Genomic DNA, 16517 nt, shown 5'->3' on the forward strand with positions numbered 1-16517 from the left:
GTGAGGCCTGGGTCCTCTGCCTTGGAGAGCCGTGAGCCCTTGGGCAAGTCATTAACCTCGCTGGTCACTCATCTGCAGAAAGAACTTAAAGGAGTCTTGCCCGCCTGATGCACATGGTCATCTGCACGTGGGAACGTCCTCTCATGTCCTAGCTGTGGGCCCACCTCTCTAGCAAGGGCCAAGGGTCTGGGAGCAGCACAGAGTGCAGCCTTCCTCTTGTATGGAGGGCCTAATGCCACCTGGTCCACTGAGCATCCGTTCATCCTTCTCAGAGACCTGTGACCCTGGGTTCCTTCATTTCCCTTATGAGGCCCGGGTGCGGGAACCCTGGTTCTGATCCCAGCCTTTCTCTCCATGTCTTTCTTCTGGTATCTCACTGGGGAGAGTTATCCTATCCAGACTGATAAAGAAGGAAATGCCCCCTTCTGTTTGGTATCCCATGGTGCTTGGAGCTCCAGGATCTGTCTTATGACTCAGAGAAGATGAGTTAAATTAAAAAAATAAAATAAAATACAAAGATAACATTGGGAAAGTATGCTGGAGCAGAAGGGTGGAAAGGGAACCCGGGTCCCTGGGGTAGAGCCACTGAATTAGCCCTCGGGCTCTCCTGCTTTCAGGCTTCCTGTTATGTTCCCTTATTCACTGCCTCTGGTTCGGTATTGTTATTTGCAGCTGCACAGATGGTGTGATGGACAGAATAATGGCCCACTAAAGATGTTCACCTCCTCATCCCCAGAACCTGTGTGGTATCTCACCCAGGAAAGGGGATGTTGCCGATGTGATTAAATTACAGATATTGAAATAAGGAGACTATCCTGGATTATCTGGGTGGGCCCAGTGTAACCACAAGAGTCCTTACAAGAGGGAGACGAGAAGGTCAAAGTCAGAAGCAGACGGGGGAGGAAGCAGAGGTTGTTGGGACACACTTTGAAGACAGAGGAAAGACTCAAATGCACATGGCTTCTAGAAGCTGGAAAAGATGAGGTGGGGCATTTTCCCCTGGAGCCGTCAGGAGAGATCCAGCTGTGCTGATTCCTTGATTTTGGTCTGGTAAAAATGTGGACTTTTGACCTCCAGAACTGTAACAATAAATGTGTGTTGTCCTGAGCCACTCAGTTTGTGGAAATTTGTTACACGGGCCATAGGAAACTGCTGCAGGTGACGCCCATTACCCTAATGACAGCAGACAGCATCCCAGCTGCCAGCTGCACCCCCAACGATCATCTCCCCAGCAGAGTGGTCTTTGGAAGGAACACCTAACATTTCCTACATATTTAAAATGACACTTAGGGAGAGGAAGGGAATGAACATTTGTCACTTCTTAAAAAACAGGAGGGTCCTGGGAAATGATCTTATGTTCGTATTTATAGCCTTGTCTCACCCCCAGCTACCCTGCAGGCCTGGGCCATCCCCAGATTACAGTAATATTAAAGTTCACTGTAATGCCCACTTTGGGGGTGGCAGGGATTTGAGCTGAGCTGCAGCTGATCTGGGGCCAGAGCACCAACTGGGCCACATTGGATCTTGGGAGCCTGGCAAAGAGGCGGTCAGGGGAGGTCCGCTGGGTAGAATGTCTCAGCTCTGAGCAGCCAGGACCTCGTGCCCACATCGTACCTGGAGTCTACTGACCAAATTCCCCTCTAGGGTTCTAATACTTATTTCTGTGTGTGCACAGACTGGAGGGCCAACTGAGCAGAGGGCACGGGGGTCAGAAACTAAAGTCCCAGGGCAAGGCGGTTTTGTTGGGTTGAGAGGAGGCCATTGTGGGAGCCTGACTCCCTGGACTGCTCTTCCTTCGCTCGATGCCGGAGGTAGGGGTCGGGAGAGGGGCAGGGCCAGCGCGGGAGAGGGAGGGGACAAGCAGGTGAGCAGGGAGGAGCCGGCGGGACGCGCGGGGGTGAGAGGGCATAAGCTCCTCCGGCCTCACGTGCGGGCAGCTGGTCGGAGGCGTGGAGGGAAGGCGCCCTGCGGACGCGCAGAGACTGCGCGGCGGGATGGAGCCGGCGCCGGACCTGGGGCTCGGGGACTCGTCCCTGCATCGCTACCTGGACGGCGAGTTCTGGAGCCTCAAGAACGAGCTACGCAGGCTCCTGGGCGGCTGCCCGCTCTTCCGGCACAGGTACCCGCCGCCGCCCGGCCCGGTGCGCCCCGCCGGCTGTGTCCCCTCGGTCCCCGCGGGCACCTCCCGGCGCGCCCCGGGGCGACGGCGAGCTGGGGTGCATGTGCCGCGCCTGGGAGGCAGGGCCCTCCCGACCTGCGCGGATGGGACCGGCCCCCTGAGCCGAGCCGGCGTCTTCTCGGCCCGGGTAGGGGGAGGTGTCCTCCGCCCGCCCCGCTCCCTCCCACAAGGAGATTCGGGGCGAACGGGTGGGGTACGCAGCGGCAGCCAGGGTGCTCGGCCGAGAGTGGTGGCTGGAAGGATCGACCTTACTTCTAAACCTGTTTCTTGAGTTTCTGCCTCTGGGTGTCCCAGCCTTGGTGGGAAGAAGGGGCAGAAACCCGGGATGCGGCGGGCGTGGAGCGCGCCCAGGGCCACCCTGCACCCGGGGCCACCATGCACCCTGTCCGGAACAGGCGCGCGGAAACGAGGGCAGGGCAGGGCACCCCGAATCTGCGGGGAGGTGAGGGCATTTACCTGGCACAGGGGTGGGCTGGTCCTGCCCAGGGCGCATCTGGGCGTCCGCGTGGGGCAGACTCCCAGGGACCCCGCAAGGTACTGGCGTGCAGACGGGCAGCCTAGCAACAGTGGAGGTGCTCGGGTTGTAAGGTGGGCGCAGGTCTACGAGGTCATCAGATGCCAGGACAGCCCTGTGAAGTGGACAGGGGGCTTGGTGCAGCCAGAGTTTGCAGACGGAGAAAATAACTCAGGGACCAGCCCGTCAGGACCGGAACTCAGCCCTGTGTCTCACAGGGGACTGTTTCTCTTGTGCTCTGCTGGACACCTGACCCCATCTCAAGCCACTTTCAGAACCAGGCTTTGGGGTTTTAGTTTAAGAAAGCCCCACTTAAAAACACCAGCATGTGCTGAAGGAAGATTAATTACTTAGCCCAGGTTTAGCCTCAGGGATGAGCTGAGCTGAGAAGAGGGAAGATGCCTGGAGTAAAAGCAGAGTGTCCTTGGCGAGGACGCTGCGTTTCTGTCCTGGGGGTGCCTGGAGGGTGCAGGGGAGTTTAGGGATGGGAAAAGGTGACAGGTGTGAGATGGTGGGTGTGTCCTTCGTGTATCCCCACCTTCTCTTTCCCTCTCTCTCTCTCATACTTTATGCCATGGTTCTCAGAGCTTGGTACAGGGACTTTTGGCAGTACTCAAGACTGCTTCAGGAGCTTCACAGTTAGAAATTACTAATAATTCAAGCTGTTGGCAGCTTTTCATTCTCGTTTTCTCACGAATGTATGTATAGTGGTGGTTCCCAGCGACTACATAATGTGTAATATTCCAACACATTTGCAGGAGCAGATATGAGAACCTAGCTATTTTAAGGCAGCCATTCAAGAGATTTGTAAAAATGCAGCACAGTGCCACTTTTCTTATTACTTTTTTGGGAAAATACTGTTCTTTTTATAAACATTTAATGAGTTTATTACTGCTATTTTAAAATGATTTAATAAAGTTAAACAATTTTCCTGTTATAATTTCTAATATGATAAATGTCAATAGATATCTGGGGGCCCTAATAATTTTTTAAAGATAATTTTTAAGAGAACATTCAGGTTTACAACAAAACTGAGAGGAACATACAGAGATTTCCCATACACCCCCATCCCCACACAAGCATATCCTCCCCAGTATTAACATCATTTGCCAGAATGGTATTTTTTTTTAAAACCAAAAATGAATCTACAATGATACATCATAATCACTTAAAGTCCACAGATTACAGTACAGTTCACTCTTGGTGTTATACATTCTATGGGTCTGGACAAATGTATGATGACATGTGTCTATCATTATAGTATCATACAGAGTATTTTCACTGCCCTAAAATTCTCTCTGCTCTGTTCTTTGCTCCCCATCACCCACCCCTGGCAAGCACTGATTTTTTTTTTTTTTACTATTTCCATAGTTTTGCCTTTTCTAGAATCTTATAGTTGGAATTATACAGTATGTAGCCTTTTCAGGTTGTCTTATTTCTCCTAGTAATCTGTATTTAAGCTTTCTGCATGTCTTTTCATGGCCTGATAGCTCCTTTGTTTTTCCTGCTGAATAACATTTCATTGTCTGGATGAACCACAGTTTATTTATTCATTCACCTGCTGAAGGCCATCTTGGATGCTTCCAACCTTGGGCAATTAGAAATAAAGCTGATATAAACATCCATGTGCAGGTTTTTGTGCGGAGGCCTCAAGAATTTTTAAGAGGGCAAAGAGGTCCTACTACTTTAAATCATGCTTAGTTCCATCACATCCCGCACACACACCCCTTTTCCTATATTCCTCCATCTTTTCAGTTTAGTTCCTGGGCTGCTGTCTCTTTGCCTTTTCGATTTAGATAGCTGCAGTTTGAGCGATGGAGAAGAATGTTGGTATCCAAAGTGCTGGTTTGGGTCAAGCAGAAGTTGTGAACTTTGAATCTCATGGTCTGCCTGGGGGCAGAGGGAAAGGCAGGCTGGAGCTGGAGAGCCAGCAGGCAGCTTATTGACTATGTGACTGTCATTAAGGGTGATTTCCCCTTCCTGAGCTTACATTTGCTTATTCACAGAATTAGGATGATCTCTGTGCTGCTGGGGTGTTGTGATGCTTAAATGAGAAACTGTTAAGTGACTATTCAGTAATGCTGGCTGTGGTATCACACACACACACACACACACACACACACACACACACACACACACACACACACAAAGAAGAAGAAGAAGAAGGAGGAGGAGGAGAAGGAGAAAAAGACACAAATCCCATTATGCTAACAAACGCTTTTCCATTCTCTCCAGTTCTTGTTTATTGACTTCATAATTTCAGAGTTATGTTAAGAGTCTAGACACAATTTCAGATTGTTTTTTCCCCAGTGATTAAAGATTCTGGATCTACTTGAAAGTTCACACTGTTCTATCAGATTTGGTCTTATCCTGTGTGAGAAAGTGATCTTGATTTCTCAGGGTTTTTAGCATTCTACCAAACTAAAGTGCTTCACGGGAGACCAGAAATAAAACTTCTCTAGTCACGGATTCACGGAGGCCATGTGAGGCCTCCCGTGGCTGGTCCCCCCTCCCCAGGTAAAGCAGGTGTTGGGGGTCAGGGTTCCTGGCAGCTGGGTGCTGTGGGTGCTGTGTGTATAATGGGAAGTGTGTACAGGGTTAGACTCTCCCAGGACCTAAGAGCCCAGGAAACTGTTCTCTCCACACCCCTCTTCTCCTCCTCCTCCTCAAAAAAAAAACCCAACCAAAAACCAAATACCAAAAAAACAACCCCCCGCCCCAAAACCAAAAAAACAAAAAACCTAGTTGTGCAATTTTTTTGTGTACATAATAGCTTCCCTCTTCAGTGCAGGGGTTCTTCCTCTAGGAAGCTCCCCCAGGCGTGGTCTGGGCACAGCCCTGGTCCCTCCCCTAAGGAATGGCTTGACCTCTCTGCCCAAGACCAGCTTGCTGGGCTGAGTCCTCATTGTCCCCCTCGGGGGGAGGTACCCCCTGACGACCACTCTGGGAACCACCCAGTTGCTGAGGGTCACACCTGCCCTACAGTGCCTAGGACAGCACACCCTTGACCAGGAGCAGAGGGTTCTGGGCCACTTGAGGCTCCTTGGTGGGGTTGCAGGGAGTACTTATGTTGCAGAAAAGTGTGTGATAGCTCAGTATTATAGCTCCGTGTTTCGGCTCAGTTATGACAGCAGCCTGGATCCTGGTGAGAGACCAAGCAGCTCTCAGAGAGTTGGAGAACTCAGGTTTATTACACCAGTGGGCCCAGAGGAATTAACACTCCAAGCTCTGTACCCCGTCTGTAGGTTTACACAGGCCTTTATAGGCTTCCAGTTTACACTTTGCAATATCATATGCAAATAAGGTATAACAAAAGTTGGCTAATTAGGAACAAGCTTTGTAGAAACAGACTAATCAGGAGGGAGAGAAATAACCAATCAGGAGTGAGGGAAATGGACCAATCAGGAGTGAGAGAAATAACCAATCAGGAGTGAGCTCCATGCAAATAAAGTACTACAAATGGACCAAGCACGAGTTAGCTCAGGGAACCAATAGAATTTTAGGGGTAAGTTCCACTTTCCTAGAAGTAAGCGATTTCTGAGGCAAAGAGTGAGATAAAACTGCTGGGCCAGGGAACCGGATGGTGCTGGCAGGAGAGTAGCGGCTCTGCGTGGGGGTCCTGGCGGTCTATTTTTATGGGGCTTCCCACCTCACTTAAAAGCAACATCTGAAATGAGGTAAGCTCTTAGGATGTTTTTGAGTTTGTTTCTTGGCAAACTGAAGCTCTCTCATGACGGCCTGTCTGGTGAGTGTGTGTGCACTTGTACAGGCCTACAGGCCCCACTAGATGCCTCGGGTCTCCCAGGCCCCCTCCCCGGCCTTCCTCAAGGCTCCCCGCCCCCTTTTTCTCTCCCCCCACTACCCCCGCCTTTTCTTTCCTTCCCTGGAATAACAACACATTTTTCCTAACTTTTAAATTTTTTTGGCTTTTATAAAGACTTTAATTTTATTTCCATCATAGGCACGTGAAAAAATGCTCAATATAGCTAATTATCAGAGAAATGCAAATCAAAACTACAATGAGGTATCACCTCACACCAGTCAGAATGGCCATAATTCAAAAGCCCACAAACAATAAATGCTGGAGAGGCTGTGTAGAAAAGGGAACCCTTCTGTGTTGCTGGGGACAAGTGCTCAGAAAAAACTCAGAGCCAAGGAAGGTGAGGGAGTGATGGGGCTGGACCCTGCACTTTCCAAGTGCCCACCACCAGCGGTGGGAGAGGAGAGAGGCATAGAGATTCTTGCATATTTTCTTGCTAATTGGTCTCATAAGCCTGCAAGGGACGGCATTTTTCCAGGTCCTTGTCAAAATCTCTACCTCCTGCCTGTGTAATAGAGAGACAGTTAGTGGGGCTTTTGGTCCTGGAAGGAAACACACCACAGTGGGGAGAGAGTCCCCGGGGCGGTGACAGCTGGTGTTGTCTCCTCTTATGTGTAGCCACCAGCTAAAATGATGGCAGGATGTAGATTTAAAAGAAAAATATCACACAAGAACAAAGCATGTTCTTTTTTTTTCTTTCCTTTTCCATTATGGTTTATTACAGGATGTTGAATGTAGTTCCCCATGCTATACAGTAAGACCTTGTTGTTTATCTATTTTATATATAGTAGTTTTTGTCTACTAACCCCAAACTCCTAATTTATCCCTCTCTTCCCCTTTCCCTTTTTGTAACCATGAGTTTGTTTTCTATCTTTATGAGTGTGTTTCTATTTTGTAAATAAGTTCATTTGTATCATATTTTAGATTCCACATATAAATGATATCATATGATATTTGTCTTTCTGTCTGCTTTCTTCACTTAGTATGGTAATCTCTGGATCCATCCATGTTGCTGAAAATGGCATTATTTTGTTCTTTTTTATGGCCGAGTAGTATTCCATAGTGTGTGTGTGGTGTGTGTGTGTGTGTGTATGTGTGTGTATTACCACATCTTCTTTATTTATTCATCTGTCCATGACATTTAGGTTGTTTTCATGTCTTGACTATTGTAAATAATGCTGCTATGAACATTGGGGTGCTTGTATCTTTTCCAATTAGTTTTCTCTGATTATATGCCCAGGAGTGGGATTGCTGGATCACATGGTAACTGTTTTTAGTTTTTTAAGGAACCTCCATACTGTTTTCCACAGTGGCTGCACCAATTTACATTCCCACCAACAGTGCAGGAGGGTTCCCTTTTCTCCACACCCTCTCCAACTTTTATTATTTGTAGACTTTTCAATGATGGCCATTCTGACTAGTGTGAGCTGATACCTCATTGTAGTTTTGATTTGCATTTCTCTGATAATTAGTGATATTGAGCATCTTTTCATATGCCTATTGGCCATCTGGATGTCTTCTTTGGAGAAATGTCTATATTTAAAACTTTTGCCCATTTTTTGGTTTGGGTTGTTTGTGTTTTTGTTATTGAGTTGTATGAGCTGTTTGTATATTTTGGAAATTAAGCCCTTGTCTGTTGCATCATTTGTAGATATTGTCCCCTAGTCTGTAGATTGTCTTTTTGTTTTCTTAATGGTTTCCTTTGCAAGGCATGTTCTTGATATGAGCAATTCTGTAGAAGCTCCAGAAAAATTTGAGAGACCAACTCCTCCCAGGTTCAGCCACAGGGACAGTGACAGGGCTGCTTTGTGCTCTCTCATGACACACATTTATTGAAGGATGTGTCAGATTGTTAGATAACTTTCCTCAAACTTCAAAAAATAATTGCACACTTGAAAAAGTACTATTGACCATGAATAGAGAAAGTTTCATTCTTTCCCCTCTTCCCTTGGCAAGAAGTTCTGGGCTGATAATAACTTGGTCGGCTGGGTGGGGGAAAGGTTTTGGTATCCCTTTATTCTGGGGCCCAGATTCCCTTGGGTGGCAGAGCTCCTGGGGGTCCTTCCTCACCCCACTCAGCTTAGTGCCCCAACAGCCACTTCTAGAATGTGGATGGTGAAAAGTGGGGAAACACAGGTGGGTGAGTTTTGAGAATGTTCCCAGTTTTCCTTTGCAGCACACAGAGATTTGGGGCTTTCCTTCATTCTCAGTAACAATAACATTGTGCAATTTATTGAGCTTGACCTCTGTGCCAGACATTTTTCAAGTGTGTTAACTACTTCGTTTTTACAGCACCCCTAGGCAGTTGGCACTATTATGTCCTGAGTTCTCCATGTGGAGAAATGGAAGCATGTAGGTGTTAGTCATTTGCTAAAGTCACCAGCAGGTGGGAGAGACAGGATCCAAGGCTGAGGGTGGAGTGGGAGGGTGGGATGGGGGGTGGGTTGGGGCTGGGATTAGGACCCAGGGTTTGAGCTCTGACCCCTGGGCTGACTGTCCCCTGAGGGGCAACATGTCTACGACTGGGTCAGTGCTGTCCTCCAGAGGCACTAGGGAATTGTGTGGGGTATTCTGGGTCATCACCGTGAATGACGGTGCTGCTGGCATTTTCTGCTTCTGATGGGTGTGACATGACCTCTCAGAGAAGACAGCCCTGCCCCTAGTGCTGGCAAGGTCACTGGGAAACAGCGGGATGCCTCAGCCTGTTCAGATGGCTGTGTATGGCCAGACACCATAATGACATCCCTGTAGTAAACGTCTAGGCTGATCCTCCCCCTACTTTCTTTCATTGAGGCGACATTCATATAACCTACAATTAACCATTTAGGAACGTACAATTCAGTGGCATTTGGTGTGCTCACAGTGTTGTGTAACGACAACTTCTATCTAGTTCCCAAACTTTTTCGTCACCCCAGAAAAACATTATGTACTCATTAAGTATTCACCCCCCACTCTCCCCTCCTCTGGCAACCACTGATCTGCTTTATGACTCTATGAAGTTGCCTGTTCTCGATCTTTCATATAAAAGGAGTCATACAATATGTGACCTTTTGAACCTGGCCTCTTTCACTTAACATGATGTTTTTGAGATTCGTCCCAGTTGTAGCATGTGTCAGTACCTTGTTCCTTTTTACAGTTGAATAATATTCCATCATATCAGGCAGATAGGTTTCTTTTTTTTAAGAAAACAAGCATTTTCTTGTGAAGTCATGCCGTCCTATCTAATTTGTTTTGCCCCAGGTCATGTAGGGAAGTAGCAGTGGAGCTGGCCTTCTGGCTCCTAGATCTTCACTTTTCCTTCTAGAACACATTCCTTTTTCTAAACCAGAAACGATGATCATTCTGATTGGTTTTCCAAAAACTTACTAATTTTCCATTGGCTCACATTATGAAATAAGAACGCAAGGGGTGCATACAAGATCTACACAAGGAAAAAGACAAAACTCCGATGAACAAAATGAAAGAAGTATAGGCTGAAGTAGAGACAGAGATATCCCATGTTCATGGATAGGTCCTTCTTGTCTTGTCTGGACTCATTCATGGATCTGAAGTCAGCTCTTCTAACCCTGACGGGGCTCTTCCACATGTTTAGGGGTTGCCTGGAGGTAGGCTGGGCTATGATGGCCTTGGCTGAGACAGTTGAGTTCTCTTCACTTGTCTCTTACTTTATATAACACCCCCACACCCCCCCAAGTAGGCTAGCCCAGGCATGTTGTTGGATTAGCTCAAGCATAGTCTCAGAGGGATTTCAGAGGAGCAAGAGAGCAAGGAAGTGCACAAGCACTTTTCTGAGCCTCTGCTTCTCTCAAAGTGACCAACATCTCAATGGCCAAGGCAAGTCCCACGGCCAAGCTCTGATTGAAGGGTTGGGGAAATATGTTCCACTCCTTTACGAGAACTGCAGTGTCAAAGCACAGGGATCAAGGAGAGGTCAAGAGAAGGGGCCATCAGCACAATCAATCTAACACATGCATCATCTGTAAGTAGAGATAGTTCTACCCGTTTCTTTCCAATTTTGATTTCTCTAATTTCATTCTCTTGCCTAATTGCATTGGCAGACTCCCCCAGCACAGTGTTTAACAGCAACCTCTATGGTGGTTGTTTTCAAAGAGCCAACTTTTGGGATTTACTAGTTACAGTTTTTCTATTTTCAGATTCCTTTTCTGCTTTTCTTTTAATTATTTTTTTTCTCTTTTTCTTTAGTTTAATTTTTTTCCCTCTGATTTCTGTGGTCAGCTGCAATTTCTGCTACCCTAACCTGATCCCTTTACCTGGCCTATACACTCATCTCTTAGCTGCTGTCAATGTTGGCTGGCATCAAGTCACTTCTGAACTTGGATTTGTCCTTGACCAATGGGAGTTACCTTCCCAGGGAATGTCTGAGGTTGTGCTTTCTCCCTGAGCATGCCCGTGGCTACTGACCGACTGGCAGAGTGGGACAAGTCTGTGGTGCGACTTGTACCCCAGAGCTCCCCTGCTGGATCAGGCTGAGGCTGGATTTCAGCTGAGCCCACATCTTTGCAAGATCCCTGGCTGCCTATGTGATGGGGAGGCCTCCTGTCCCAACTGATGCCGGGAGTCCTGCTGCGCATCCACACTGCCAGTTGCCGACTTCCTGCTTCCCTGTCTGCACACCCAAAGACGGTCTGTCATTCGCCCAGCACCTCCATCCAGACCCTTTCGCATCCTTCAGCTAAGAAGAGTAGGCTTTTCTTGGAGTGTGTTTTGTCTAAGTCTGCTGGAGATTCTGGGTTGGAAGATTCAATAGCATCTTACCCAGAGAATTTGCTGGCATGTCGTTCCTCAGGTCCTGAGTTCCCCCAGGGGGTTTGCCTTCTTCTTTGTACTTTTTGGAGTCTTCCTACGCTTATTTATTGTGTAGTGTCCAGGGTTTCTTAGTTGTGAGGGAGGACCTGGGAGGAATTGGGCTATTGCATCTTGGCAGAACCAGAAGTCCTCCATGATACAGTATTTCCACCAATGGACACAAACAATTGGAAGAGCATAGACAATAGTAAAATATAATCAAGTAATTAGGAAGTGATGTGCTTTGAGTGCTTATGACCTTTATTTTAAAATATAATTTCTTCCAGTGTAACTTTGTATAAGTTAATTTTCGATAATGGCTGTGTTTAACAACCAGTTTACAAAAATTCTTTCACATTTAACAGTTGCATCTCGTGCTCTGATACAAGCTGGCTCCAACACTCCACTGGTTTTATTTAATATGTAGATAATATTTGGCCACAATTTTTATTTGGTGCAAGATGACTTTTTTTTCCCTTGATGAGTACTTTTAGTTTTTTTTTTTTTAATAGATTTGCTGCTCTTTTGAGGGTCATTGTATCAATTCTGTGCTAGTTTCTTTTTATTCTTTATAATTGAACATGTGAGTGAAACTGAATGATTTCTGGCCTGGCTTTTCTGAGAGGTTTCAGGGTTGGGGAGCCAGCGGAGTCCGGATGGTGATCCAGGGTAGGTTCTTTTCACAGCATAGAACCTGTTTCCTTCCTTGCTGCTGCAGAGATGGATGCTTCTGTCAGACATGGCCCATGATTCTTCATGTTGCCCTGACCCGAGACCTACAGCTCAGGGACCTGTGGGGCTCAGGCTGTTGCCAGCTTACCGCCGGTCCTCTCCCGCCCTTTCAGAGGAGAGCTATAGGTTTTACACCTCAGCGTGCGGATCTTCCATTTAGGAAGTAAATTTTCACCAGCATTTCCTGAGATTTGCCACCATTTAGTCCTTGTGCTGTGGGATCTCTTTCTGTGGTTCTTTCCATGTCCTCCTGCCCCAGTCCTGCTTGACTCAGATGCTCTGGGCTGGCCTTACTAGTATGTTCAAATCTGGAGATTTTTCCAGATGCCCACTATTATTGAAAATAGCATTATAGCATTTTAATTTTCTGTTCTCCTTAGGGAAAATGCTGACTTCATGCAGTCATGTTTGTACTGAAATCCCCAGCAGTGGTGCTGACTCAAAAAAAAAAAAACCAAAAAAAAAACCCAAAAACAAAAAACGAACAATGGAAGAATGGGCCTGTCCTGTCTCAAGTGTTTCTGTTAGGGAGTTTTTGTGTCCCTTTAGCTTTTTTTTTTTTTTTTGCAGGGAGGGGGATTATCTTTTACATTCCAGGAGGCACATTGGGTCCTCTTCGATTTTTCAGTTAACTGACGACTGGATCGAAGAAGAGAAAGCCAAGATGGTCAAGTTGGTTCTTGTTTGGTCTGGGGCAATGAGCCAGCAGGTGTTTAGGGAGAATGTCTAGATACGAGGTACTGTGCTGGTCCCCAGGGGCCACACAGGAGACAAAGATTTGGACTCTGCACCCATGCAGTTTGTATTCCGGTTGGGAGTAAACTTTACATCAGGACAGTGTGTGTTGTAGGCATGTCCTGGGGGCATCCATGGGGACACTGTCTCCAGGATTGAGTTGTGAAACTAGAGGACCTGAATGAGTTTAAGTTCAGCTGCATGGCTTGGGGCCTCCCGTGGGCCAGGCCTGGTGGGGGTGCTGGGACTGGAAAATGGATCTGACACAGCTCCTGCCCTTGAAGGAGAAGGTGGGATATGTAAGAGCAGGAGAGGCAGTTAGGATTCATGAGCACTTCCCACGCATGTGCAGGCACTGGTGTAAGCATCTGAAGTGATTGTCCTCTGAGTCATGCAGGGTCATCCTTCCCATCTCACAGGTGAGAGGACAGAGGCCCCGGGGACAGCAGGCCATTTGATGGCGGTCACGCAGTTAGTGACAGTCAGGAATCCCACCTGAGTGAGGTTTCTTCCAGCCTCCAACTGTGCTCTGCATTGAAACATTTTAGGCGGCAGCCCTCCCGTGTCATTTGAGGTTTGATGAGAAACAAAGAGGGGCTAGATGTGCAAGTGACTTATGGGGGGCCCGGGGAGGAACATCTGTGCAGTGTCAGCAGCCGGGGAGGGGGAGGCGATGCAGAGCTGCAGGAGGTGGGAGAATGTTCAGAATGTGTGCAGGCAGGGCTGACACCGTGAAATGAGGGAGAAGAAGGACTCAGCACAGATATAGAAAACAAATGTGTGGTTACCAAAGGGGATAGCGGGGGTGGGGGAGATAAATTAAGGAGTTTGTAAAAAATCTATATGTAAAATAGATAAGCAACGAAGACCTGCTGTACAGCACAGGGAACTGTTTTCAATATCTTATAATAACCTATAATGGAAAAGAATCTGAGAAAGAATATATGTATGTATATATATGTATAACGGAATCACCGTGCTGTACACCTGAAACTAACACAACATTGTCAATCAACTATAAGAAAGATAATTATAAAAAAGTTTATTATAGAAAAGAGAAAAAGCACAGCACAGTTGTGAGACAGTCTGAGTGGGCTGGTTGGAAGGACAGTGTCCCTGGGCAGAAGTCCCCTGTGGGGCAGGGCAGCCTGAGGCTAGACCCTTGCCATGCACTTCACCTCTCAGGGAGCAGCCTGGGGGCAGAGTAGCCTGAGGCCAATGCCAGGGTCAAATCCCAGGTATGGCAGCCGTGGGTTGCTGGGAATGCTGCTCCCCATTGCGGGTTCTCTTGATGGAAACTCTAAGTGACATCCTGGGGCCAACACGCAGATCACCCCTTCTCCCCCATCGCCCCACCTCAGACACGTGCAGAGGAGATGTAAGAGCCTTATTTTAAGGCCGTCTTATCAGGAAGCCCTTCTTCCTTCCCCTCCACTTTGACCCCCATGTTGACTGCATAGTCTGTGTCGCACACACGGGGGCCCTCCTTTGAGTCACAATATCAAAGCAGAGCTACAGAGAGACCCAGTGAAGATGTCAATTGTCAGATCCCATGGTCCAAAGGCTCTACTCACAGTTCCCACCAATCCAACGTCTTAACACCCATTTTGTGTCCATTTGTCACAGGTATGATTTAAGTCTGGATGAAATGAGAGCTTTGACATCTCAGAGAGTGAAGTTTACCATGGGTCTCCCTCTGTTAAAACGGGCAGTTCAGGAACAGGTAAGTTTCACTGTTATTTTGGTGTAACGTGTGTGAGTGAATGAGAGAAAGACAGGTTTTGTTTTGTTTTGTTTGCATTTGTGACTTGTAGAAGGAAGCACACGAATTTTGTCCCGGGGGAAACAGACAAGGTTGTCAGTCTTGGGGAGCGCCTCCTTCCCAACCCTTGCCTGCCCCCTCCCCGTTAACCTAATCGACACTTACTTCTCCCAAGCTCGCAGGCTAGGGAATAGGGGACTTGGCAGAGGTGATGAAATATTTGTTCACAAAATAAATATAATTTGGGGCATAAAATTCAAATATCTGAGAAATGTAATGAACTCATTTTATGAGCTTTCTTAAGCGTTTTAGACTTGTCCAAAATGGATGAGTCTTGTTTGGCTAAAAATTGCCATTCTAAATCCAGTTAAATTATTTAGTCAATTTAACCTCATTAAAAAGAAAGAAGGAAGGAAAGAATATCTGATTAGAGAATTCCTTTGTGATGCTAGCATTAAGAGCTCTGTATTTTTGCCAAGTTAAAATCCATTTCCATTTCATTTAGCTTTATGGCTTCTCTAAACCTAATACTTTACGTAGGAAACAAAATATACCCCCTGGTGAGGCCCCTTGGGGAGGGGCCTGAAGCGGGGCTAAGCTTCAGCCTGGTAGATGCTGAAATGCTGAAAATGTTCTCCAGTGAACCTGGCCCCCTCCCTGCCCATTGTACTCTTGGAGGGAGAGTCTGAGGACCAAGGCAGTGGGGTCTTCCCCATTCAGGAGACCACGGCAGGGTGGGGGGGGCACGTTTCTCTGTGGATCAGAGCTGGTGGGGGCCTGAGGTCCATGTCTGATATTAGATCACCACCCTCCTGCCCCCGCTGGCTGGGTGTCCCGAGGAGGCAGGGACAGAACTCAGCATCTTGTCAGGAAGGAATTGCAGGCAGAGCTTTGGTCCCTCCCACTGAGATACTGCAGCCACCTCCACGAGGACAAGGATGCCACAGTTAGACGGAGAGCATGTGGAAGGAGAGGCCCACATAGTTGGGTAGAGCATGCTTGCAAAACCTGAAAAATCATTTCATACCCAGTGAAATGTACTGGCATAGGCGATTTTCAAGCTAGTAAATTGCCTCTCAGTGGAACATCCATTTAGAGATACATACAACTGACCGACTCACCAACCAGCAAACAGACACATAGAACAAACCCCCATCCCTCTGTGCTTTTAGCCACTTTCTCTATTAGACTCTGGCCTCCCAGTGCATCTGGTGTGGGGCTGGCCAGAAGGTGAGATCCTGACATGTGGGCCCGTCTCCTGCTCTCTTAATCAGCCCAACATGTCTAAGGCTTAACTTAGTGTCAGTAATCAAGACCTGGACGTGAGGGTTGATCCTTTAATGAGGTTTACCTGTTGCTGCCCGACCCCTGCATCTGAAGGATTAGCCCGTGTACTCTCGCTCCCGATGAAGAGTGTTAAGCCCTGGATCCAATTATCTTCCTGTTTTCCTGGCTCCCTTCCTGGTCTTCAGCCGCCTGGACAGCTATGTCCTGGATGATTAGGTGTAATTCCTCCGGGAGGCACAAGATTGGCCCTAGACCATCTCTCCAGCTCATTCCCGTTAGTTATTTCAGCCTGTTTGGCACGTCACTCTGTGCGAATTTGCAAAAGCCCATGAACTGGAAGGAAATTAAACTCGTCGGTCGTCGGTCACTGGGGCTGTAAGCTCATCTTGCCGGGTGGGTGTCCTGAGACTCTGCCGCACGTCTGCGTCTGAAGGCTCTCAAGTTCCACCCTGGGAACAGCTGGAGGAGCTCGTCCATGTCCAGAAATTCTAGAAGAAGTGTTGCATGATTCATTCTGCCTCTTCATAAAAATATTGAGTCATGGCTGTACAGCCCATTCAGAGAGCGTTCCAGGTCCTTCCATCTTTCCCTGGACCCCGTTTCTGTTGCTCTTAAGTTCCGGGGGCTGATCGGACTGGTGTCCAGGCAGACTGCTGTGCAAAATGAGTAATGATGGTGTCTT

General features: G+C 47.5%; 1 protein-coding gene across 1 annotated transcript in view; it reads left to right on the forward strand.

Moving 5' to 3' along the window:
* Window positions 1-14434: 14434 nt before the first annotated feature.
* ACOXL (acyl-CoA oxidase like) overlaps window positions 14435-16517 on the forward strand; it is a 240471-nt gene continuing 238388 nt past the window's right edge. Inside the window, exon 1 of the mRNA XM_064481989.1 lies at window positions 14435-14509. Within this exon, the coding sequence (XP_064338059.1) occupies window positions 14435-14509 (75 nt within the window). The remainder of the gene's footprint in view (window positions 14510-16517) is intronic.

Source organism: Camelus dromedarius, chromosome 33 (assembly GCF_036321535.1).
Source record: "Camelus dromedarius isolate mCamDro1 chromosome 33, mCamDro1.pat, whole genome shotgun sequence".
Classification (NCBI taxonomy): Eukaryota; Metazoa; Chordata; class Mammalia; order Artiodactyla; family Camelidae; genus Camelus; species Camelus dromedarius.